The following is a 25810-nucleotide window of genomic DNA, read 5'->3' as shown; positions in this document are numbered from 1 at the left end:
GTCAAGGCTGATCCCATCCCAAAGAATAACCTTTCTGGGTGCAGAGCTGGACACATCAAAACAAATGGCATTCCTAACTGCAGAAAAGAAAGAGCAACTGCCTCTCTACTTCTTGGCATTAACAAAGCAGAACCACCTAACTGCAAGAAAAGTACTGCAAGCTCTAGGCTTCATGGCATCCTGCATAATTCTGGTCCCTCATGCCAGACTGCATATGAGAAAGCTACAGTGGTACCTAAAGAATTTGTGGTCCCAACACAAGCACAGCCTAGAAACCAAAATCCCAATAATCCCATGCCTGAAACAAGAGTTCCTATGGTAGGCTCAGGCCTGTCATTCAAACACAGGATTGCCCTTCTGCAACAGCCAACCAAGCCAAACCATCACGACAGATGCCTCAGACCTCGGTTGGGGGGCACACATGCTGGGCAAGTGCATACAAGGCTTATGGACTCAAGACCAGCTGCGCCTACACATAAATCTAAAGGAAATGCTGGCAGTAAAATTGGCAATCCAGTCATTCAGACCATTTCTCCAAGAAGGTCAGTTGATGATAAGGACAGACAACACCACAGTTATGTGGTACATCAACAAACAGGGAGGCACCCATTCATATCCTCTATGCCGGCTGGCACTGGACCTATGGGATGTGGCCCTGAGCTACAACATTCAGTTACAAGCAATTTTTGTACCGGGAAAAGAAAACATTCCAGCAGACATATTAAGCAGAACAACCACAGATGCCCACGAATGGATGCTTCATCCGGACATCTTCAAAGCCATCACAAGGGAATGGGGATTACCACAAATAGACTTGTTTGCATCCCCACTCCATCACCAGCTAAAGAAATTCTGCACATGGACGTACCACCCACTTGCTTGGAAGGTGGACTCCCTATCTTTCAGTTGGAAAAACCTGACAGCATACGCATTCCCACCACTTCCTTTGATGCACAAGGTGCTTCTGAAGATCAAAGAGGACCGTCCAAGGATCATTCTGATAGCTCCAGACTGGCCAAGACAATATTGGTACCCATTGCTGAGGAGCATGTCTCGGGAACAAATATGGACACTACCCCTGATTCCATTACTGTTAACACAGAACAACTACAACATCCTGCATCCAAACCTGAAAACTCTGCAGCTAACTGCATGGAACATTACATAACAGCAATTAACCCAAATTTATCCCAAAGGGTTAAAGACATAATCCTGGAGGCTCGCAGACCTTCAACAAGAAAGAATTATGCAGCAAAATGGAAAAGATATTTCATTTGGAGTACTGCAAAGGGAGAAGATGTGACTCTGGTAAACATGGCCAACATCCTGGAGTACTTGGCAGAGCTCTTCCACACAGGCCTGTCCTATTCTTCCATCAAGATACATGCATCAGCTATTTCAGCAGAATACAGCTTGGATCCTCCTGTCTTCTCTCATCCCCTGCTCAGACAGTTTCTGAGAGGAATTAAAAATGTAAAACCTCCCAGGAAACCACCATTGCCAGCATGGGACTTGAACTTTGTGTTAGAAAAATTGACACTTCCTCCTTTCGAGCCAGCAGCAACAGCAGAATTACAATACTTATCCTGGAAGACTGCTTTCCTGCTGGCAATAACTTCAGCAAGAAGGGTCTCTGAACTACAGGCATTAATGGCAGTGCAACCCTTCCTGATCTTCCATCAAGATAGAGTGTCCATGAGAACAAATCCTACATTTATGCCTAAGGTGGTATCCAGAGTGTCATTAAATCAGGCTATCCACCTACCTACATTCTTCCCAAACCCACAGAACAGGGGAGAAAGACTTTTGCATACCTTGGATGTACACAGACAGTTACGCTACTACCTGGACAGGACTAAGTCCAATAGAAAACTGACCAGCTTCTGGTAGCATATGCCACAGGAAAGGAAGGAAAACCAATTTCAAAACAGACAATCTCCAAATGGATAGGAAATTGCATTAGATTTTGTTACTCCTACCATGGAAAGAAAACTCCAGAGAACATCAGGCCTCACTCCACAAGGGCTACAGCCACTACCACAGCCTTCTTACGAGGAGTGGCTACCAAGGACATTATAGAGGCTGCTACTTGGACCTCCGTGCATACATTTGCCAAGCATTACAATTTACCTTTATACTCTAGATCCCGAGCAGGTTTTGCCACTGCTGTTTTGCAAGGGATCCTAGCTACACCATAATCTCTCCTCTTTCCTCCTCCCCTTGTTTAGCTATGGTATTCTACCCATTTGTAAGGACTGCAGATGCATCCTTGAAGGACATAGTACAGTTTTGTACCTACCATAAATGTAGATGTCCGATAGGAATGCATCTGCAGTCAGGATTACCCACCCACCTTCCCCTCTGAGGTACTCCTAGGGTATTTGCCAGCCTTCAGCTAGCTTGGGGGGGATCTATTATGGTGTATTTGTTTGTATATATGTACATACATGCTTATTTTTTGTGTTTGTTCTCTACTATTTGGAAACATTGGCATTTATCCAAATTTAGCCTTTCAAGAGGGCACCTGGCATCTGGGGCAAGAAACACTGAGGAAAATGGCGTCGGCTGATGCCTTTATACCCGAATAACTGCAGCTATGACGTCGGGTGAAGTGCGACACCAGCCGAGGCCAGACCCAGACTTTGGAATCCGGCCGACCGAAGGGCTGCCTGACGACAGGACAACCCATTTGTAAGGACTGCAGATGCATTCCTATCGGACATCTACATTTATGGTAGGTACAAAACTGTACTTTATATAAGGTGTGTTTAGATGACAGTGCCTCACAGTCCTGACATTCAGTCTTAATATCATGAGAAAACAGCACCACTTCCTTATGTCTAGCATGAGTCATATAAAGAGGACTTGAAATTTTATTCTGGGAAGAAGGAATGAAAGTAGGAAAACAAGATCACTGTTAGTAAGGCAGGTCCCATCATCTTCCATTTTGAGAGCAGCACATTAAGCACTGCGAGTGATTTTGATGTATTAAAATATCTCAAAAACAAATATACAATGAAAACATTTCTTTTTGAGTTCTAAGGTGGAGTTTTCCTTTAAAAATGGCAAGCCCTTTTGAGTCGCATCTAGGACACTCTCAGCATGAACAATGGCCACATCAGCAGTATTTTTACATAACTCATCTTGTTACAGCCACCTGGTCTTCTCTTATCATCCTCACCTGGCATTATAAACTGAACTTTATTTTCAAAGCATGTTTGGCTTCTGTCCCAGTTCTGTTATCAAAGGAATGTTCTCATCACCACTCAGGAGGTTTTGCTAGGAACTCCACTTCTCAACAGATATGAGAGTTAAAACAGTCCAAAACAAACCTGTTAGTAGCTGAAGGTGTTCCGTGAAAGAAAAGGCAATGCAGTGAATAAATCACAAACGAACCACCATGGACATCCAAAAACTCTTAAAATCCTTTATTAAAACAAACCCTTGATAAAAAGGAAATATTTGTAGCAAAATCCTTGTGGAAAAATATATTAAAACACAAAAAGGTGCACCATTCAGGATGGATAAGAGCTTTCGGGATTTCCCTTTCTCAGATCCTGTTGCAACTGAAAAATATGTTCAATTTAAGGGAGGCATAACCAATCAGGAAGTTCACACAAACTGACACCTCAAGTGTAAGCTAGAGGTAAAACATCCTATTGGGACATGATGGTAAAGTTGCACCCTCCCTAAAATCCAGTCAGTGGAAAAACTTCAAGTGCAAGTTAAAACATCACTCAGGTGTGCATTTGCTTTCAAAATAAACATTGCTCTACTAGAGCAGATACTAGTCCTCTTTCTTCAGATGGATTCAAAAAATAATGCAACACCTTTGTTAAAAAGACATGTAGTAAATTGATGCTCTGTTTCAATCAGGTGAGTTTTGTCATATAAAAGGCTGTTATTCACAGTGCATGAACCATAACTGAACAGCCTAAAACAATCACAGTGCATATATGAGCCAATCCCTCCAGTTCATGCTAGTAGAATTATTTCTATGCAAGGAATAGGGAAGGGGGGGGGGGGCGGGGGGCACATACTTTTCCTTGACTCAGAGTTAGCTGAAAAAAAATCATTGACCGGTTTAGAAACGTTTGCTCTTTAGAATAGGTTTTAATGGTACCACACCATTAAGTCCAGGTTCACGATCAGCTCGTTCAGTTATATGGCTGACTGGCAGGATTGCAATGCCTTCTGTATAGGGAAGATAGATCGTCAATTCAAAGAAAGAATTCTTCACCATATACGTGACATTGCCCATTCTGATAAGACCAGTCCTTTAGCACAACATATTAAAATTCATCCTGCACACACCTTTTAAGTTTATGGTGTTACAGTTGATTCCTGAAAACATAAGGGGAGGTGATGTGCAGAACCACATTGAAGTAAACACTCAAAAACATATCTCTTGAACCCAGTTCTCAGCTACCCAAGATGTTTGACAGATTTCAGAGGAATTAAGGATCTTGTAAGTATCTGCACTGGAGGCCTGTGCCAGCCCCCACAGTAATATTCCTTAGATACATCTAGGAGATATAAGTTGACTGTTGATCTCAACACTTACTATGTCAATGAGCGCAGGATATTGGATAGATTTTGTGGTAAAGTATACATATGTTTTTGTCTAGTATTGCTGTTTACTACCAGACCCTAGAGTATTTGCCTAAGGATATCTCTTTAGTATTTAAAGAATATGGTAGTTGAGATCCCTTAGAAGCCCTTAAGGGTCAGAATTAATAGATTGCCTCAGCTTGTTTTCAAAGTGAGGAAACATGTATGTAAATGCAATCATAATACATTTTTTATGTAAGCTGTAAAGGTGCAGACGCAGGTATATTAGTGTGCAGGTTTGCCTTTGCTAAGAGTTCAACACCTGCCAGAAGGTGTTCAGGGGGCAGTTGCTAAATGCTACTCTAGGTATAAATCTACCATTTCCCTCCTATCTTTTGGGAAATTTTTGAAAAACAACTGGAGGAGCAGAGGAAGGCAACAGTTAGTGAAACATGCTTTCATTTGCTTGTGTTATTATAGAAGTCACTCTGCCAATCACTTGCCATGCCATAGAAAGCAGTTGAGGATGGAGCAGTTTGAAGAGAAAAGAGCCTTCAAAAATATATTGTCTTGGAGAGGAAGTGTACAGGTCAAGACATGCAGCATGGTGGGCATTAATTCTTCTCCTTCCCAAGGAGAAGACAGACAGTATTGACTATGCAGTTCCATAATTTCTTTCCTCATTCCCTTTAATTTCATTAATGACAGAATTAATGTAATGGTCATACCAGGTGTTAACCAGAATCAGAAGTGCCACTTGTGACACCAGATGATGCTTACACAGCAGATGCCTCAGATCTGGTTTGGAGTCGCATTCTACTTATCTGAAGGACCAGGTCAAGTGGAATTCCACAGTGGTAGCCAAAGCCTTTGTGTAAAGGAAAAGTATGCTCAGCAACTGACTGAAACTGCATCTCTGAGGCAGCCCTAATTCTGCCAACTAGTTCAGATGAGCAAAGAGGGACTGCTTCTACTACCAAAACCTTGTGTACTTTTAACACAACTGAATGAGCTACTAGTGGACCCAAAGCTAAGGAGTCTTGGATAGTTTAGGCCTAATACCCTTCAAAGACTACTTCTCTAAGGAAAAGAGGCACATTGTGCAGGAGACCATGAAAAGAATGTGTTTGGTATAATTGTAAAGGTATTCTACCAGCTGTAGCTACAGAATCTAGAGTCCTTCAGTATTTAATTGAGCTATTTCACAACAGTTTATCTTTTGCATTTATTAAATTACAGTGGATATAAAAAGTGTACACACCCCTGTTAAAATGCCAACAAAGTATTAATTTAAGGTTGTGCACACTTATGCAACCAGCTTATTGTACGTTTTTTATTTTTTATATTTTTCCCCTGACAGATTTGTTTGTTTTCAATTGAATTGTACAGGTTGTACGTCACTTTAAAGATGGGAAAGTTTTGAAATGATTTATTGTGGTCTCATTTTTTTATATCACAAAAAAACTGGCATTTTAACAGAGGTGTGTACACTTTTTATATCCATTGTACATCTGTCAGCTTTTGTAGCCTGTTTTCACATGGATTCCTCTCTGCTTGCTCACTTCACAGTTGAATAGTTTTTAAAATTAATGTTTGTTCTTAATCTCATCCTATTCAAAACCTACCCCCCCCCCCTCTCCTCCTTTGTGTTAGAAGAGTTAACCTTGGCCACCTTTAAAATCATTGCTTTGGTGGTCCTTAAGTTTTCATCCTGGAAAAATCTTCTGGCCTCTATTACATCTGCTAAGAGGATCTCAGATCTGCAGGCCCTCACTTATAAATAAGCATACATGGTCATTCTTTGAGACAGGGTATGTATTTGATGTAATCATTCCCTCCCTTTTGTCAAAAGTGCTATCAGAACAGTCCTTGAATCAAACTGTCTAGCTTAGTAGTATTTGCCATAAGTATCAAAACAAAGGAGACTAGAGTACCACATTTAATAAATGATGTTCAACAAATATACTGCCTTAATGGCATATGGGTAGAAGTGCCCTGTTACCCTCTGTTTGAGTCTGTCAAAGCTCAGACCTCCTGCCAGTGCCCTATTGTGAGGGTGACTAAGCAATCACTTGGCAGGCCCAGTTCAGCTTTTTGTGTATGCACGCTCACACAGACCAAACCCTTTCAGTTTTTGTGTACCACAGTCAGATAAAGATATGTCTGGGTATTGTTTCTCTTAAACTGGGTGATAGCTGCTGAGTTATAGCTGCTGAGTTAAGGTATGAAACTCTTTTTGAGTTTTATTTCCTCTCTCTGTCTTTTCAGTCAGTGCTTGAATAGTGTACACTGCTGCTTATTTTTCTTTTTCTGATTAGAAATTTTGTATATGATTCTGTTTTTACTTGGACTGGCAAGTAAGGTCTGCTGATTAAAAGATGCATTTTAAAGTTTTAACAGGAAAACTTGCTGGTATTGCATTTTTCTTTGCATTTATGATTATTTGAGGTGCTTAAGTAGGATTACAGCATTTTGTAAGCTATTTTTAAATTGCAATTTTGGTAACATTTTGTATGTTAAACATTTCTGACAGTTTTTCACGAATTTATTATTTATTTCTTGTCTAATATTGTTTTAGGCTGTATCCATTAATTTTTATTGAAACTAGCATTTTTTACAAAATCAGAGGATTTTAGTGCATGTATTTTGTTTTTGGAATTATTGTTGAAACTTTTGTGTTATTCAGTGCAGTCTTGATTACAAGTAATTCTTGCAGAAAGAGACTTCAGATTGCTTTTGGTGCCATTTTGTATGTTAAACATCTCTGACAGTAATTTTTTCATCAGTTTATTTCTGGTCGAGTACTGTTTTTGGTTGCATCCATTTGCTTAGACTGAAGCTAGCCTATTTTTCTTTTTTTTTTTTTTTTAAACAAATTCGGGACTTTTGCATGTGTTTTATGTGTTGAATTGTATTACTGAAAATACTGTCATTTTCTCAGTGTAGTGACCGTGCAACCAGCATTTGGTAATGAGATGACTAGTTTCTTGACCTCTGATTTGATGGACCACCACTGCTAACATCTTCCCCATCTGTACCTAAAAAAAACACACGGGAGTAAATAAAAAATATGCCTCAGCCTATGGCTTGTGACTGTGCAAGTAGCATTACCTTCAGGCAGGCTGTCTGACCACTTACCTTCTGCTACCTCTGGGTCTGCTAAGGTGGTCATAGTGACACAGCTGTGTGTGACACAAGGGTCAGACACATCCTCCAGGGCTGTACCACAGCCTGTTGCAGGTATGGGAGAATGAAACCCTTTAGGTGCAGAGGAAGTCAGAAGTGCAGAATCGGTTGCCAGTACTGATATGTCCCCACAGGTGAGTCTCCCACTAGTGTACTATATATGCCAAAAAACAACAAAAGACCCAGCAGGAGGTGGACAGCAGTCTTTTTTCACCTGAAATGATAGTTATGAGTAAATCTATTGTTCAAGCAGTTGACTACCGGGTGTATTTCTGGATTATGAATAATGCTACCACTTCAACCATTTATCTGTCTGCTAAAATCCTTCTTTTGAAGGAGATGGTTTCTTAGGACTTGAGTCGGATCAAACAGGTTTCTCTGATGACAAATGGGTAACAAACAGTACACACACACATATTTTATTTTTCCCAAATATTGACTCGATTGAGATTATTTATCTGGTAGCTATCTCCAGCTGTCCCCGAGATTTAACAGGGATTGTGATGTTTTGGAGGATGAGGCCCCAGACATTAAGACCTTTTCTCCATTAATCCCAGCGTTGGAGGATGTCTTCAAGAAAGCTTATAGTTCTGTCCTTGTATTGAGGCTTTGCTTAAGAAAGTGTTTAAGAAATTTAGGGTATTGTCGGTCTTGCCTGGCCTTCAAGCCCTATTGTCTGCATACCCTGCTTCTGTGTCTCCAGCAACTTTTAATAAGAAGAAGACCATGTCTTCTAACCCAGTTCCTCAAGATAAACTAGGCAAGTGGCTAGCATCTCAGGGAAACAAAGCTGGTGCAGTCCAGTATGGTAGCCATTAAAGTGTTTAAGTACCAGTGTTTTATGTGAAAGTTTGTATTGAGATGCCCATACAGTTTCAACAAATTTGCTGCACTGTTTCCTGCAGAGCTAAAAGGTCCATGTTAGATGTATTCTCCAGTGTTTCACAGGTGTCCCAAACCATGCCTGAAAACATGCTTTGTAGGGGACTGATACGATTTCTAAAATGCAGCACTGTCAGTGGTGGTGAAGCGGTATGCTGGGTTGCAGTCACAATTTTTTTTTAATGAGATAAAAATGAGATTTTGAGGGTTCCTCTTGAGTTTGATTGTGTGTTTGATGCAGCAGCTTATCAAATACTGGCTTTACTAGAAAGGCTCACCCAGACTCTGCTACAGTCTGCTGTAAGGGAAAGGTTAGTTTGCTTTTTATTTGTTATATTTTGTATTACTTTGTTGCCTTTTTCTAGTTTGTATACCGTGATTTATTTTCTTTACACTGTGTTTTACTTGTATTCTGCTTTTAACTGGATATTAAAACTTGAAGAGAGACCACAGCTCTGTCTCTTATGAGTCAGACAGAAAATTTTCCCACCTGGTTACTCTTGTGTTCTTAAACACCACTGCCTTTCTGGTTGCCTGCCCCTTGTGTTAATTTGACTATATATCTCATTTCCTCTCTGCTTTCACTGGCTGGTGTGGGTAAGCACAAAATTATAATTTTGTGAAATCATTCCCCTTCAACTATTTAAATTTATTGTCCATCCTACTGTATTCCATAATACCAGAATACAAAAGTGACCACCCCCTTTCAATCTATCTTGTTGTTTTAAAAATAGTGACTCTTCACTAAAGCTTAACTAGTGCACACTGCAGTGTTTAGGATAAACCATTTTTTTCATCTTACCTTTAAGCATCTTTTGCAAAACCACCATTTATTGGAGAGCCCACGTTCTGCTTCTCAGTAGTCATCTTAGGATTAGTGCTTCTGTTTTCTCCTGGTGAGTGTAGTTACATTATTTCCTGGAGACTGCTGATCACCAGAAAGCTTAGTAACTGCTTTATATGTGACAACTTGGAATCTGTGCTTATATTCTGATTCTGATTAAGAGCAGGAGCAGAGTGCATTGATTCCTGACTTTCTGGTTGGAGAGTGAGTGTCTCTGCTTAACTTATCTGACTGGTGTGGTTGCTATTTGAGGCATCTACCAGAAAAAAAGGCTACAAGCCTGCAAGACTCTTGCATCATCTGGGACAAGACTGTGGATCACCAAACAAGTCATGGCCTGCTTTTCTTCTTGGGATTGGTGCAAATATTTTGCTTCTGTTGAAAGAAGAAGCAAAGGAGTATTGTATCTCAACAGAGTGAAGGTGTGCTGAGACCAGCATTAGTAGTAGCCAGGCAGTAGCCATTCATGCGACTCCCTCTTTTTATCATTCTTGACAAGCCAATTTTTTTATTTTTCAGTAAGTACTGCTTGATTTCTTTATAACTTCAGAATATCTGCCTAAATACTTCATACTTAAATTTTCAGGGTCTACATATTAGTTTCCCCTCAAGTGTGTGGCAGTGCTCTGTACAGACTCAGACACCTTGAGTGACATTTTTCTGTAAAAGGAATATATAAGGAAACCGCTCCAGTACTTAGTAATAATGACCATCCCTCCTGGCATGTCTAAAGGTCAGTTTCCTGTGCTTTCTCCTATTAACCTGGTGAACTTGGGCATTCTGAGGCAGTGTAGCAACTGCCTCATGTACACAGACAACCCTCCCCTCTTACCTCCCAACATTATGAGAGATGCACTTATATATCCAAATTGGAAGCTATGCACTCTCAAGCCAAGACTGGAGTAACTGGTCAAGAGGAGAAGGTCAACACCTGCACCACACCACATGCAACACACAGCCCTCCAGAACACCCACCATCACAGCTCTCATATAAAAACACAAACCACACACCCACCTTTGCGGAGGATCTCAGTAGAAATCTACCCAAACAGCAGAGACCACCAAGGCAGAAACGCACTCAACCACCACAACACAGCACAAACCACAAGACACATAGCTCACCAACACAGTGTGTCCCTCAACCTAAGCCCCTAAAGCAAAACAGCTTGCCCAATACACTAATCATAGGTGACTCGGTAGTGAGGCACGCTGATGTCCCACTCACTAGGTTGAATAAGGAGAAAATAACAGTTAACTGTCTATCGGGTACCAGAATCCGACACAGAACGCATGCACTCATGTCACTCCATAAGAAGTGCAAGTATAACTCTGTCACTGTCCATATAGATGTGAATGACCTGAGGTGCACCTCCCTGGACTACATGAAAAGAGACATGTAGGAGCTCTCGGATTATGTGGCCCAGGTTGGTATGACCCTAGCCCTGAGCAGCATCCTACCATTGCCCAGAATGATAGTACAAGCAGAAAATGATTGACTTCAACAATTGGCTAAGTTTCTGGTGTCATTCTAAGGGGATCCAGTGTCTGTCTGCTTGGGATGACATGATTGACAGACCTCGATATTTTGCCAGAGATGGCCTGCATCTGTCACCCTTGAGTTTCCAAATACTGGCTAAGGCTCTTGCCACACTTATAGTGACTTTTTTAGGTGATGTTCCAAAGACCAAATTACCACCGTAACAGCTATAAATAAATGCAATCTGAGGGTCATGCTGCTCAACGCTAGAAGTCTAAATCTCAAGATGCACTTGCTCAAAGCACTCCTCAAAGTGGAGAACATTGACATATGTGCTGTAACGGAGACCTGGTTTAAAGCAGCAGAAAGCATCCCTGTGCTACCAGGCTATAACTCATTCCACACCATTTGGCCCCAGAACATGGACTGAAGCTCCAAAGGTGGTGATGCCTTCATATTCATAAAGGATATGCACACCTCCAGACTAGTAGCCCAGCATAATGCATCTGAGATGCTTCAGGTACAGCTAACACTGGGTAAGACTGTGATTCAGGTCGTAGCCTGCTGTAGGTCCCCAACCATGTCCCAAGGCTCACTCCACATTCATAAGCACCCAGGAAGCTATTCGGGTCCAGCCCAACACTCTCATATGAGGTGACTTCAACTACCCCACCATCAACTGGGAAAACTACTCAGCCACCAATACACTGGCCCAACGCTTCCTGGAATTCATCAATTCCAATGCCCTGGACTAGCTCATTCGTACCCCCCACCAGAGGAAGCAACATCCTCGACCTGATTATTACTAACATGGGCAACCATTGCTCTACACCAATAGTCAATTCCTCCCTGGTTAGATCCAACCACAAACTAAACACCATTGAAATCCACATCTCACCCACACCCCCTTCAAAGGTAACCACCATGAAAAACTTCTCTAATGCAGATTTTGGGCTCCTAAAAAAAGAGGTGGCTAACTTCACGGCACCCATTTCAATGGAAAATAGATGCATGACTGCTGAATCATACACCAGTGCGCACTGTATGCACACATACATAAATGCATGGAACTAGCCATATTCAACAGAACCAAGACGCTCTCCTCCAAAAAAAGAAAGCCAATCTGGTTTTCCCCTGCCATTAGTAAACTCTACAACAGAAGGAAGAAACTGTTGCAGAAAAAGATGACGTCCCAAGACTGAAAAAACTCCCTTATTAGCCTCAACAAAAAGTTGAGATCCCTCATCAAAACCTCTAAAGCCAGCTATGAAGACAGAATTGTGGCAGACACTAAAAACAACCACAAAGCCACAAAGACTCTTAGGATTCATGGACATTATAATTGCGGTACCACTAACTTGGTCCATCTGGCCAAGTGCTTAATGTGTCCCACTTTTTATATGGGAAAAATGGTTAGACCATTTAAGAATAGGATAGGGAAACACCTATCGGATATTAAACACCGTAAGCTAACTAATGCATTGGCCAGACATATTCAGCAAAGAGATGATCACACTTTCCAATTTCTAGTGATACAGCATTTAACCAAAGATCCACAGGGGAGATGTTTAGATGTCCATTTAGACATTTGTGAATTGAGATGGCAGCTCAGACTTGATGCCGCTAATCGCCCTGGTTTAAATGAGGCTATCTGTATTTCTAGTGTTTTGAAATTGAGACATATATTAGGTTAGATATTGGGCCTAAAATTGTTTTTTAATGTTTTTATCATTTTTATCATTTAAACAATTTAATATTAAACAAATTAACACAATTTAGGTATCCATCTGTGACAAATATTACACATATGCATTCTTTTCATATTTGTTGTTGGGTATCTAAACTCATTGTCGTAAGATTATATTTATAACATTGTATTCAGTTTGTAATTTAAATTTTATTTAGGATAATTTATTGAAAAGTCAATAACTGGATTTTTTAGATGGATGCTTAGATTAAAACATTGATTACCTTTAGGGCTTTAATTGGACAGTTGTCTTCATTTGTATCACATTTGTGTTTTAGTAGTGTATGTAGTTCATCTATGGATTTTAATGTGGCATACTTCTTTAAATTTGTAAATATTTAATTGGTCCCTCATTAAGGGATCATTATTTAAGGTTGGGTTTTCTTTATTAGTGTATATATGTTATTTTGTTTTGAGGAAGTCCTGTATTCATTGAGAGAAGACGCTAACATTGTATACTATTTTCAGCAATTTAATAAATCGTGTGATTTTAGCTGTTCTTGTGGCTGGCTTCCATTCCTGTTGAATTGTTCTCTGAGTCAGTCACCAGAGCTCTGGATGAGGGCAGGCAGTTCATACAGCCTACCTCGATCTGGCCAATGCCTTTGATACCATTCTCCACTCAGGAATTATTGATAAACTCACGAAACTTGGAATCAACCCCTGTATCACTAGGTGGGTTGCAAATTGGATCACAGATAGAACCCACAGTGTAAAAGTAGAGGACTCCAAGTCAAACTGACAACCAGTCACAAGTTGAGTCCCGCAGGGATTGTGCCTGGGTCCTCTCCTGTTTGACATCTACTTCTTACAAGTCCAGGCCAACGCAGAGGGACTCTGGCTGACCAAGTTCACAGAAGACTGCAAGCTGGGAGCCATTATTAACTCCCCAAGTGATGTAGACATCCTACAGAAAGGCCTTACTGAGACCAATGACTGGTGTCGCAACCATGGCCTTAAGTTTAATGCCAAAAAATGAGTCATCCCCTTTGGGAAAAACTCAGTTCCCACTAATTACCACATCGATGGGAGCCCACTGAACACTGAAGGCGTTATAAGAGATCTGGGGACAAAGGTTGACAGCAACCTCTCCTTCGACCACCTCATGGCCACTGTGGTCAGAAAGTCCTTCTGTGTGGCACATCTCATTACCAAGGGATTTGCATCCAGGAAGAAAGAGGTCAACATCTCTCTTCCCTCATTAGGCCAATCATAGAGTATAATGCCTCATTTGACATGTACCTCACTAGATGCATGCAGCAACTGGAAAGGCTAAAGAAGTACCTCATGAAGAGGATCATAGGCCTTAAACACGTTTTACATGGACAGACTCAAAAAACTCCAGGTATTCTCTCTCTCTCTCATATCATCTACTAAGAGGTGATCTCTGCTTGACTTACAAAACTCATGCCTGACTCAGCTCTGTTAGAAATGCTACATCTAAAGAAATCCCAGTCCCTCTGCACCACACACTCCAGAGACCTCAACGTCATTACCACAATCAACAGAACATGCTGGAGGGTCAGGTTCATAACCCAGAGACTGCCCATGCTCTGGAAAAGACTTCCCATGCATGTCAAGCAGAGCACCTCACTGGCCCTCTTCAAGAGAAATCTTAATGAGTGGATGGGAAATAGAAAGTTCACCCCAGGGATCACTCCAGTGGCTCTACTTGATAGAGGCACTGGGAACTAACGGTGGGTGGCACTATGCCAGGGCACTTCTATGGGCTACGCTTGTAAAGGCTCCAGGGCCATTAGCCTAGTACACACCTATGAACCTAGAAACACTGGGGTGACAGAAGTAAATTGATGCATGAAGTGTTGAAAATATTCCATATTCCCAAGTTTCCCTTTAAGGAACTTGTGATAGTCTAACAAATGGTAGTCCCAGACAAACAAGAACCAAGGCAATAAAAGAAAATGACAGGACTCCAACTCTACCAAGTTGAACAAGAAGAGTTCCTTTCCTAAAAAAGGATACTTCCCATGCCAACTTTTAATTATGATGAGGTGCAACATCCCCCTTTATCAAGTCCCCTGTCGGGTGTCTCATCTCTCAAGTTAGGTCTCAGCAAGGTGGGCCTGGTCATCGGTAGTTTCTGACAAATAGGTACTAAACATTGTAAACATTGTTGGTAGGCATTACAGGTGGCATTTGAAAGACAATCTTCCTCCATTCAGTGGTATTTCCCCGTATCCAGTGGACCAGACTTTGTTATTCCCTCCTATTCTCCAGCAAATGCTGGAAAGAATAAGAGATTTCTAGTCCAAAATTGTCTTGCTTCCCAAAAAAGACCACTCGTGTTGGACCTTTCTTTTCTTAATACATTTGTCAAGGTCCCCAAGTTCAGTATGCTTACCCCACAGACAGTGCTTCCTCTTTTGCCAGACAATGGCTTCATGGTGATCCTGGTCTTGAAGTATGCCTATTATATCCCCATTGTTCAGTGCTTCAGGAGATATTTGAGATTTTCTGTGTCTGATTCACACTGTCAGTTTTTGTATTGCCCTTTGGGGTTGTCCACTGCACTGTGAGTGTTCAGCAAATGCTTTCCTCCAGTAATAGCCCACTTGTGGACTCTGGACATACACATCTTTCTTTACTTGGATGAATTGCTAGTCTGTGCAGAGTCTGTGTGCAGGTGTTTGGAATTGCTAGAGATCATCTCAACCATACTCTTTTATTTAGAATTTAAGGTGAACCTCCAAAGGTCATGTTTGACACACTTGCAAAGACTCTTCTTTCTGGGGTCCTTGATGGACTTCAGCAAAAGAGTAGCCTTTCTGCCCAAAGCCATGGTCCTGTTTTACCAGACGGTGTTTATGTAATTCTCCAAGACACCTCGGCGAGAGAATTCCTAACATTCTTGGACTGATGGTGTCTATTACTCTTATGATACCACTGGCCCGTCTTCATATGAGATGAATTCGGTGGTATATCTACAGTTGTTCGACCCAGCATCTCCATTACCTTGAATCCTAGTTGCTGGTGCTGCCCTTCATCGGATGAGAATTACTGAGGTGGAGAGATCAGTTGAGTGTCGTCCAGGGCTTCCTTTCTTCCCTCCGATACCAGTACAAGTCTGTACAAATAGATTTGTCCAACTTTGTCTGGGGAACTGTGTCAATAGGGATGCAAATGCAAGCCACTTGGAGGCCCCCAGACTCAAAGAAACCCTTTAGTATCAAGATGTTGGTAGTGATTCACAACTTGAAAGTCCTTCACCACCTTTAGACTCCAGGTCCTTGTCTAGTAGTTACAGACAACACCACAGTGATGTGGTACCTGAACAAACAAGGGGGGTATGAACAAGGTCTTAGCCTCTGTGATGGTTGGCAGTGATAGCGTTGGATCAGGTGTCTCAGTATTGTCTGACTCTTGAGGCATCATACATACCATCAGAGCAGAACATTGTGGTAGACTGATTAAGTAGACCCACACAAATGACGATTAAGGCAGTGGTGGTTCATTGTCTTGTCCAGATATGGGGAATGACTCTGATAGATCTGTTAGTTTCTCCAGCTGTCCATTTTGAAAGGAGGCTGTGTCCAAATATCCTTGCAGATGTGCTTGGTGGACAGATGCATTCTTGTTCCCTTGGATGGTAATATCCCTGTATGTGTTTTCACTCTTTCCACTGATTCACAAAGTACTTATGAAAGTTCAGGGAGAAATGCCAGAGATCATTGTGGTGACCCCCTCCTGTCCCAGGCAATGTTGATTCTCCCCGTTAATGGTATTGGCCAAGTGCAATTACCACAGACTTCCTTCTTTGCTGGATTTGCTCTCACAATCTCAGGCAACTGATGTACCCTGACTTCCAAAAAATTAAATTGACAGGGTGGATAATTCAATCTTGACTCTGTTTAGGCACTTGCTTCATGAGAAAATGCAGCAGGTGTTAAAGGAGGCCATAAAATCTGTTTGCTAGAACATTACAAATGGGTGAGGTTTTCTAAATGGTGCCTAAATGGAAACAGTCCATTGAGGTTAATGTACCTCTGGTCTTGAAATATTTGTTTGAGCTATGTCAGGATGGCTTAACGTACATGTCCATTAAGGTGCATTTAACAGCCATCTCTGCTTGTCTGTCAGTGGATCCTCCTTATCCTCCTCTTCTTTTGGTGAAACAGTTCATGAAATGAGTGTTGCATATGAGACCCCCTTGCAAGCAAATTCCTGCTTTAAGGGACCTAAATTATGTTCTTGACAAACTCATGCTAATCTCAAATTCTTAACGTGGAAAACTGTTTTACTTACTGCTCTGACATTTGCAGGTGAGTTTCTGAGCTGCAAGTTTCATGGTGGGGCAATCTTAACTGATTTTTCCACAAGGATAGGTTTGTGTTATACACTAATCTTTCTTTTATACTGAAAGCTGTCTCAGAATTCACTCTGAATCTGTTTATTCTCTCTCTCTCTCTCTCTCTGTTCTTTCCAGAACCTGAGAATAAGTGAGAAAGTATTTCATACCATGGATGTGCATAGGTAGCTTAGGTACTATATTGAGAGAACAAAGCCATTTTGGAAGACCAAAAGGCTTTTTATTTCCTTTTCTGGGATAATAAAAGGTCAACCTATCTCTAAGCAATCCATTGCCTGTTGGTTGTCCTCTGGTATTGTTTTTTTTTTTTTTTTTGCACTCAGCATGGAAAGGCAAATCCAGGCAAGGTTAAAGGCACTTTCAAACGGGGCCTTTTTCTCTCCTGTTGCATATAGGAAAGGAGTGGACTGTTGAAGTGTTCTACAGGCAGCAACTTGGTCCTCCGTCCATACCTTCATGAAAAACTACAAGCTGGATGATTTTTCCTAGATGCAGAACAGGCTTTACAAGGACCGTTCTTCATGGGCACCAGGACCCTTATCTTTCCTCTTCCTAGGTTGGGTATGTTTTGGTAATCTACCCATTTCTCAGTAAAGTAGTGTCTTGGACATAGCACACTTGCATAAGTTCCCCTTACTTGTAACAGTAGATGTTGGTAGAGCACACTTCCTTACTTGCAGACCATCCCACCATTTCCCCTTTGCTGGAAGTATATAGTTAGTTGTTAGCATCACTGTAGTGTTGGTTCTGTAACCTTTTTTTCTTTGTGTATCTGTTTTTTGGTTTGGAACAGTAAGTGTTCAGAAAGCTTGTGTTGTCCATCTCCTCTTCCTTTTGGACCCTAGAAAACTGAAAGGGTGTTGTATGTGAGTTTGAAGGGCTGTCCTGGTCCTACCAAGTGATTTGTTCTTCACCCTCACAGACAAATAGCATTCTGAGTTTTGGCAGACTGCCAAAGAGATAGTGGCAGAGCATTACTACCCATACGCCAGTAAGGCAGCATGTTCTAAGAACATTTACTCTTACAGGTAAATGCAGCTTATGCAAATGTACTTTTATATTTAACATGCTGTCTGGAAAGAACCAAAGATTTCTGATAGCCTGCTCAGCTCCTTATGTGCTGTATGAGAAGTAGACCAGTAGGAAGACAAATAAGTTTGAACATGGCTGACTTTTTATTAAAAATGAGAAGGTCAAGTAAGGGTGCACTTCATCATGGCAGCAAGTCACTACAGCAGCTTTCTCATATCAAAAGTATCTGAGAAGCAGCCACTTGGACCACTGTTCATACTTTTTCTAAGTATTGTAAACTAGGGATCCACTGCAGGCTCTGGAGCCGCACTCTTACAGGGAATGCTATAATTCCCACCCCACAAGAACAGCTAATTGTTGAATATGTTTGGCATGTATAAGAAGTGATAGCAGTGATCCATATGATGAGCTTTTTGCATTTATGTGAGTTACTGTTTGTGACAGTAGCCATTTGAATAAAAGGATCATTACTGGAATTTAGGCTCCTATTCACCTTTGTCATTGATTGGATTCACCAGCATCTAAGTTAGTAGATCACAGCTGACCTTTTACTTGTCTCTTCCTTACTAAGGTGGAAGAGGACAAATCCTTTTTCAGTACACCTCTTTCATATAGTGACATTCGTGTTATGATAATGATTGAAAGACTACAGACCTGTTGTTTTTTTCCTGTCTGCCTTTTCCTCAGAGAAAGAATGAAATATGTATTGCCGTTGCATACAAAGCCCATTGCCAGATCTTAGCGTGCCTTCAGGTAGCCCCCTAATGCTTAGCTTTGTATGAAAAGGAAAGTTCATTACTTAGGGCCAAGGTGCACCTAAGCTGATAACCACAGATGTTTAGCCTGTACTCTCCAGGACACATTTGCTAATAATACCCTTAAGTAGAAAAGAAGTAAAGAGAGCAAAGACTGCTGTCTCTTTTAGTTGGACAGTCTTCTGAGGCCCTCAGCAGGAGAAGGAGCTAAGCGCCACTCTGGGACGTGTGAAAGGTCCTGAAGTTATACTGGAAAGTCAGACATTTGCATGTGACTAATTGATATGAATAGTAAATGGTACTTCAGCAGTATGAGCATCTGCTGTTATGGGAACTATAAACCCATTGCAGAGGACGTTGTTGAAGATCATTTGGTATGGTGAGTATTTACGTACCTTATTTTGGATATAGTAGGATTCATTAAGCTTTCAGAGGTTTTGATTGTTAAATTTAGAACGGTTATAGGTTATGTTGCCCCTATGTTCATGTCCAAAGTGCAGCTGGTGACTCTCATGTTCTGTGGTAGTATGACTTGTGGCATTGCATCTTTAAGTGTACTTTTCTTTTGTTTTATTTCAGAGCAGAAAATGCATTGGCACATTTGAGGGACACACTACAAAGGTGAACTGCCTGCTGATTACCAAGTGTAAAGTTGGTACCGTAAGGCTTTACACTGGCTCCAGTGACCACATTGTGCGATGTTATGATGTTAAGGTAATGCACTGACAATTACAGGAAATTATGAAGGAAATGGATGTTCATGGCAAGGCTTAAAAATGTCTTCTCCATTGCAGGATGTCATTATGCAGGAATATGGGACACATAAGTTATCCGGTGTTGTAACTTTGGAGCAACAATTTAAGATTTTGCAAAGTTTTTGAGGATCATTGTGGACAGAAAGTGAAGGAACATTATTGTTATCTTGTATTGATATCTGAAGCTTTATTAGTGTTTATTTGCCACGGTGGTGCAGTGGTTAGCATTGTCGCTTCACAGCAAGAGGGTCTCTGGTTTGATTCTCGGCTGGGGTGCCTTCTGTGTGGAGTCTGCATGTCCTCCCTTTGGTCACGTGGGTTTCCTCTGGGTGTTCCGGTTTCCTCCCACATCCCAAAGACATGCAGTAGGTGGATTGGACACTCTAAATTGGCCCTAGGTGTGAGTGTGTGCTTGTGCGCGTGCCTTCTGTGGAAGGTTGGGCGTCGGGCTGGCAACTCGACACCGTAAAACTCCACTTCCAGTCATGAGCAGACAGATGATCCACTGTGGTGACCCCTAACCGGGAAAAGCTGAAAGAAGAAGAAGATGATTTGGTTCTTACCTAAAATGGCTAGATGGTAGTAGACACAGACTCACTGACTACTACTTTTTGATAACCCCAAACATTCCTAGAGGTAGTTGTCTCTAAACACCCTATATACCTGAATAAGGTCTCCTCTTAAATATCTGTATGAGACACTGTAAAAGTTCAGATGTTTTAGTATTTCATAATAACTTACATTTTCTTTTGACAAAAAACTTAAAATGTGATGGTAGTGATGATGAAAGAGGAGCTATACACATTCTTTTGAGCTTCTCACTGAGACTCATCTCAGTGAGTTGGAACCCCTTTTATCCAATGTAAGTGCAGCTTCAGGGGTAGTGCAGTCAATGAAAGGGGCTGGAGTGAAGTCTCCCACACTGGTGAGTTTGGGCAGCCCCTCTGAAAGCTTGCTTTTAATATATTTAAACAGCTCAGTCTGGACTAATACATGATGAGCTGCCGTGATTCTGATGGAAGAGCCAAAGTAACAAATTCCTTCAAAGTTAGTATGCATATGTGGATGCTGAATTGCATAGATTCATACAACGGAATAAATAGCCTTGTTGTCCATTATTCATACGTGGTAGGGAATGTTTTAGGAAAATAATTTAAGGTGTAGTTCTTCAGCAACTTTTGTGAACATTCTATAAGCTGACATGTATTTAATCTGTAGTCAGAAGCAGGAAGAGTCCATTGAAATCCCCTGTATACACATGGCATCTAGATTTCACAACTCACCTCCGCACTACTCGTCACCCGTTGCAATACATGATCCTGTAATTATGGCCGTAAACGTTATGTCACCCTACAGTTCCAGATCAAATATTCACAGTCTGTGTACCCCCACCTGTACTGCTTTGCTGTCAGCCCATTATCAACTTTTCAGCTAGTTTATTTGGTGACCATTGCCAGTATATCATCAAACTTGCACAAAGCATGTCTTCAAGTAAATTCTGAATGGGTAGTGCATACCAGAAAGTTGGTCTTCTGTTTAACTATCCACATTTGTCACTTCATTAACTAGTTCGTTGTAGCACTAGCATAGCACTAGCAGTTGTATAAACAGCTTTGTAAACAGAACCCCAGCTTTCCTATATGACAACAGTTCCACATACATATCACTCCAGGGGAACATGGAGAATCTTCAGTCTCTTGAGTTTAATTCTGGCCTTGTGGTAATTACACATTTGCTGGAATCTTTGTTGAGCTGGATTAAATGTAGCTACATCCAGAATGCCTTCCCATTCAAAGTCGGGATGTCAAGGGTCATTTGCAATCAGCGTTTCCTCACTTTTTTTCTTGCTGTCAGAGTCCAAAGCAGCTAGATAATTAATGTGTAGATCATTTGGAAGCCAGTGAGAGAGAGCAACAAAAACTTATATTTCTTTTGTTTTGCTCCTTGAGACATATATGTCATTTCCACCACTGAGACTTCTGCTCTGTTTGTTTTGCCTGGGTACAGACCACGACTTCCCCAGCTGTCCCCAGTGCTCCTATTTTAACTCAAGGACCATCAAGCAAAGGACTAAGTCTGCAGAAACATTTAGAAAAAAAGAGAGCGTTAATGGCCTTAAAGCACCATGATGATCTCCTCTGTAAATCTCCCATACAAGAGGCAGGCGAAGCATCTGACACAGGTGGATAGAGAGAACCAGATGACAGCATCTTGGTCTCTGGTAGCCCTCCCTAACTAAAGATTGTTGGAAGAGGAGAGGTGCCTTTGCAGCCCCCTCTGTTGACCAAGCATGTTTCCAAGTTCTCTGGTGTGACCCCTGTGAAGGACGCCATGTCATGATCATTGTTGACATCTGCTCAGGCTAAGTTTGCTCAGGTGTCAGATGAAGCCAGAGCTACAGAGAGGAAAAGTGGTTTCCCTGGCAGCATTATTCGTGAAGAGGTCTTGGGAGACCAGCTGTCCACATCTACTTGCCCCAGCCAATGACACAGTCAAGATTAGGCCAAAGTCAAAATCTAAGAAAAAAAATTAAAAAAAAAAAAACAAAAATCTTAAGAAACTGGCTGTCTGCTTGACCTTGTCTGTCACTTGGGCCTCAGGATCCCTCCCAGGCCTTCTTTTAGGGCTGAAGTCCAGCTAACTTTATGAAGTCTAGGCAGCTGGAACTGACAGCCACCCAGCTGCAGCAATCTGCCTTACAGTAAGGAAAAGAGATCTCCTCTCGGGAATCCTCTCATTCCTATGAAGACCAGTTGGAGTATTTTGAACAACTTTCCACAGGATCATGTGCCAACTTTGAGTCCAAAGATAATCTTACCTTAGCCTCACCACCTGAGGACCTCTCCTTTGGGGAGACTCTACAAAAGATGAGAGATTCTTTCAGTTGGGTGGGTCTGGAGTGCTGTCAGTCCAAGAAGAGTGTCAGGCCATTCCTTTGCACATCTGTTTTTGTATTCAGCTACTACCTTCCTGAGAGGAGTGCCCCACCCACTTTGGCCTAGAGGCAGTCACTTGGTCCATGGTGTACACCTTTTCAAAACATTGCAGCTTTGCTGCAGCTGCAAGGACTAGGACTGGATTCACTTCTGCAATTCTACAGGGACTTATCTCCCTCTGCATATTGTTCTGTCTAATCTCCCCTTTCCGTGTAGCTTTGCGAATCTTCCCAAAGGTCATTACTGGAATAGCTAAGCATAATAAAGCACAGTTGTGTATCTAATTTTCATAAATGTAGCTATTAATAGCTTCAGTGTTGCAGTGGCTGTGCCCTTCCTCCATCCCCTTTCTGCATATGTGTATCCTGGTTGGCAATGCAGCTACCTTCCTGTTTAGACCCATTATCCCAACCTCCACTTAGGTTCCCCAATCTTGCTAGGGGATGGCACTAGGGAGGTCATGCTTCCCTTCAGCAGCAAGGAGAGTAGAAATTTACCCTGGGGGCAAGAAAGACCTGAGGAAATGGCCCAGCCTGACATCCTAACACCTGAGGAAATGGCCCAGCCTGACATCCTAACTTTGAATAGGAGAGTGTCTTTCTGGCCTGGAGGAAGGGATGAAATCAGTGGTATTCAGGTCAGGTGGCGGTTTCCAAAGCAGGAAATCCCAAAGGTCATTACTGCAGCAGTGAAGACAGTTGAACATTTATGGCAAGTAGATACATAACCGTACTTTTTGAATGGTATGTAACACTATTTTAACTGTGAGGTGGGGATTATCAGTGACTGCTGCTTATGTTAGTAATATTAAAATAAGTACTTTTTGTAACTATAATTTATTCAAGCTTTACACTGTAGCAACTTAAGAAAACCTGGAAATAATGTGATACTGGACTTTTGGCAGTATAGAAGTGTGTTGATGTGTACAATACAATATTGTAATTTTCTGTTTTTATACACATGGAAGTCTAGGCTAATATTTAAGAGAAACAATGAAAAGCATGAAAAATGGTAGCTATTTGTAGTATTTGCAAAGTTATCAGTTGTCTGTTTTCCACTGACACCTGTTTTGTAGTTGAATACAGAGAGCAAAACAGGTGCAAACAGTTTAGTCATGAGAGATCTCGCCAGTGTGTTCTGAATGAACTCTACAGGGGTCCTCTTTGGAAACTGTACTGTCATTTCTTGAATTTGGAAAGATATAACTGTTTTTCTCCATTAGCAAATGCTCTTGTTGGAGACTGAGTTTACAGGTGCAAGCAGTTAATCAGGAAAGGTCTGAGCAGTTTGTTCTTAGTGAAAGGAAAAATGAACATAATGATTAGCATTTAAATGTGAACTGGTAAAGCAGGTCATTGAAGAATGAAGTATGAAATTGTGGGAAGTGAATAGTTTTGCAAGTAGTTGCTTTCCCAACTCCTTCATTACTTCAGTGCATTAAATATAACACTGCACAATTTATTCTGTTTAAGGCTTGCCAGCGCACTTTTTTCTTAAGGATGAGGACCGTAGACTTTATGCACAGGGGCAGTTTGTAGATGCCGTAAGGCACAGCTATATAACCAAAGCCATTCTAGTCTTTGGGCATTGGTAGTTGCGAAAATCGGGACATGAATGACTAGTCTTAAAAAGTTTCTAGGGCCATTAGCCTAGTAACCTTCTATGATCTTAGAATGTTTGAGAGCATGGAAGTTGCTTTTCATATCCAGGAGGGGAATAGAGAAAGGACTTGGACAAACTTTGTAAACATGCACATTCATTATGATCAAACCTGTCTTTAGAATATGTAACACGTGGCTGTAGGTGTGTATTTGAGACGGTTGCTTCTCTGTGGAGGAGTAAATTCCCTTTTTGGAAAATGTATATAGTTATGTGCATTTGCTATGAGTAAAAAGGGGTTTATGGTTTAAACATAATTTAGTTTGCTTTCCCACTAGTGTTTTCATTGAAGAAAAAAAGTTTGGCAAATGGAACATGGGTTCAAACAGAAGAAAGAAACAACTGCATACAAGGTCAACCTGCCAGAACATCAGTGGTGTGTGTGTGTGTGTGTGTGTGTGTGTGTGTGTGTGTGTGTGTGTGTGTGTGTGTGTGTAATTTGCAAATTGGAAACGTTTAATAAAAATAAAAACGGTAAAGTATAAGTGACGATAATAGCACAGTGGCTGCTTTATTAATATTAACATGGAATGTAAATGGCCTTGGAGGTGTACACAGAGTATTATATTAAGAAATGTAGGCTGCAAGTAACACTGTTACAGGAGACACGTTTTAGGTATGAATATGCATGTGAATTTGATAGAAAAAGAATTTCAGAGTGGAAATTCAGCAGAATATCTGGAACAGAGGAAATGGGAGTAATAATCCTGATTGAGGGTTTTCAGTAGTGATAGCAGAAGAAAAGTTAATAATCGTATAGCTGTGGCAGTAAAGGGTTACTGACAGGGTAAGTGAATTATTTTGTCACATATTTATTTTCTCCCTAAAACTACAAACTACTGTTGTGGAGCTTAAGAGATGTGGGCAAAATAAGCTTTCAGCAGGGAATATTGTTTATAGTTGTGGAATGGGACTTGATTTGCAACAGTAAATATGTTTCAAAGGAACCTAGAAAGAAAAATGTAACAAGAGGGCAGATTTCTGGTCAAATATGAAAATATTTGGTATGGAAGATGTGAATTCATTAACAGGAGCTCAGAAATTGCAATTTGTTCCCAAAAGTAAAATAACTGGGATAAACTGAATAGAATTCATATTTTTCATAAACACGTGCATTTAACTGAAAGTTTTTGCACATATCCTATAGCTATTTCAGATCATGCACCAATAAAAACTAAAAAAAAAGAGAGAGGAATTTAGTAAATCAATAGTGGAAATTGTTCAAGACTTATTGGGGAGGGGAGAAATTTCTATAAAAAGGATAGTTACTAAATGAAATAAATTGAAAATGGAGTTTATTGCCAAACTTAAGAAGCCTATAACAAGAAAAATAACCAGAGACCCTGTGACTATGTGAGGTATTCCCTTCTATGCCAGGAGAAGTAGGGCAGTGGATGTGTAACATATGCCAGCATAGCTAGTTAGAATTTTGTAAAGAACTTTGTCATTTGTATATCAAACTTATTTGTACAAATACTTGTGTTGAAAATGTATTTGTAAAGTTACTTATATTAAAAATGTAAAATTTCCTGCTGGACAGAAAATAAATGTACATTTATATCAGACTGTACTGTTGTAAATAGGATATTAGAAGAGAAGTTAATCATAGTCCAGCTAACTTTGAAAAATAGTAAGAAATTAAATTAATTAATTTAGACC

The 25810-nt window shown here is 40.9% G+C and overlaps 1 protein-coding gene across 1 annotated transcript in view; it reads left to right on the top strand.

Moving 5' to 3' along the window:
* The window catches only part of ZNF106 (zinc finger protein 106), a 2006671-nt gene that overhangs the window by 1401134 nt on the left and 579727 nt on the right, over positions 1-25810 (top strand). The window contains exon 14 of the mRNA XM_044074076.1: positions 19381-19515. Within this exon, the coding sequence (XP_043930011.1) occupies positions 19381-19515 (135 nt within the window). The remainder of the gene's footprint in view (positions 1-19380; positions 19516-25810) is intronic.

This window comes from Protopterus annectens, chromosome 6.part0 (genome assembly GCF_019279795.1).
Source record: "Protopterus annectens isolate FY-2018-M chromosome 6.part0, PAN1.0, whole genome shotgun sequence".
Lineage (NCBI taxonomy): Eukaryota > Metazoa > Chordata > Ceratodontiformes > Protopteridae > Protopterus > Protopterus annectens.
The sequence above is the reverse complement of the archived record's forward strand: the minus strand, read 5'-3'. Positions and strand labels throughout refer to the sequence as shown.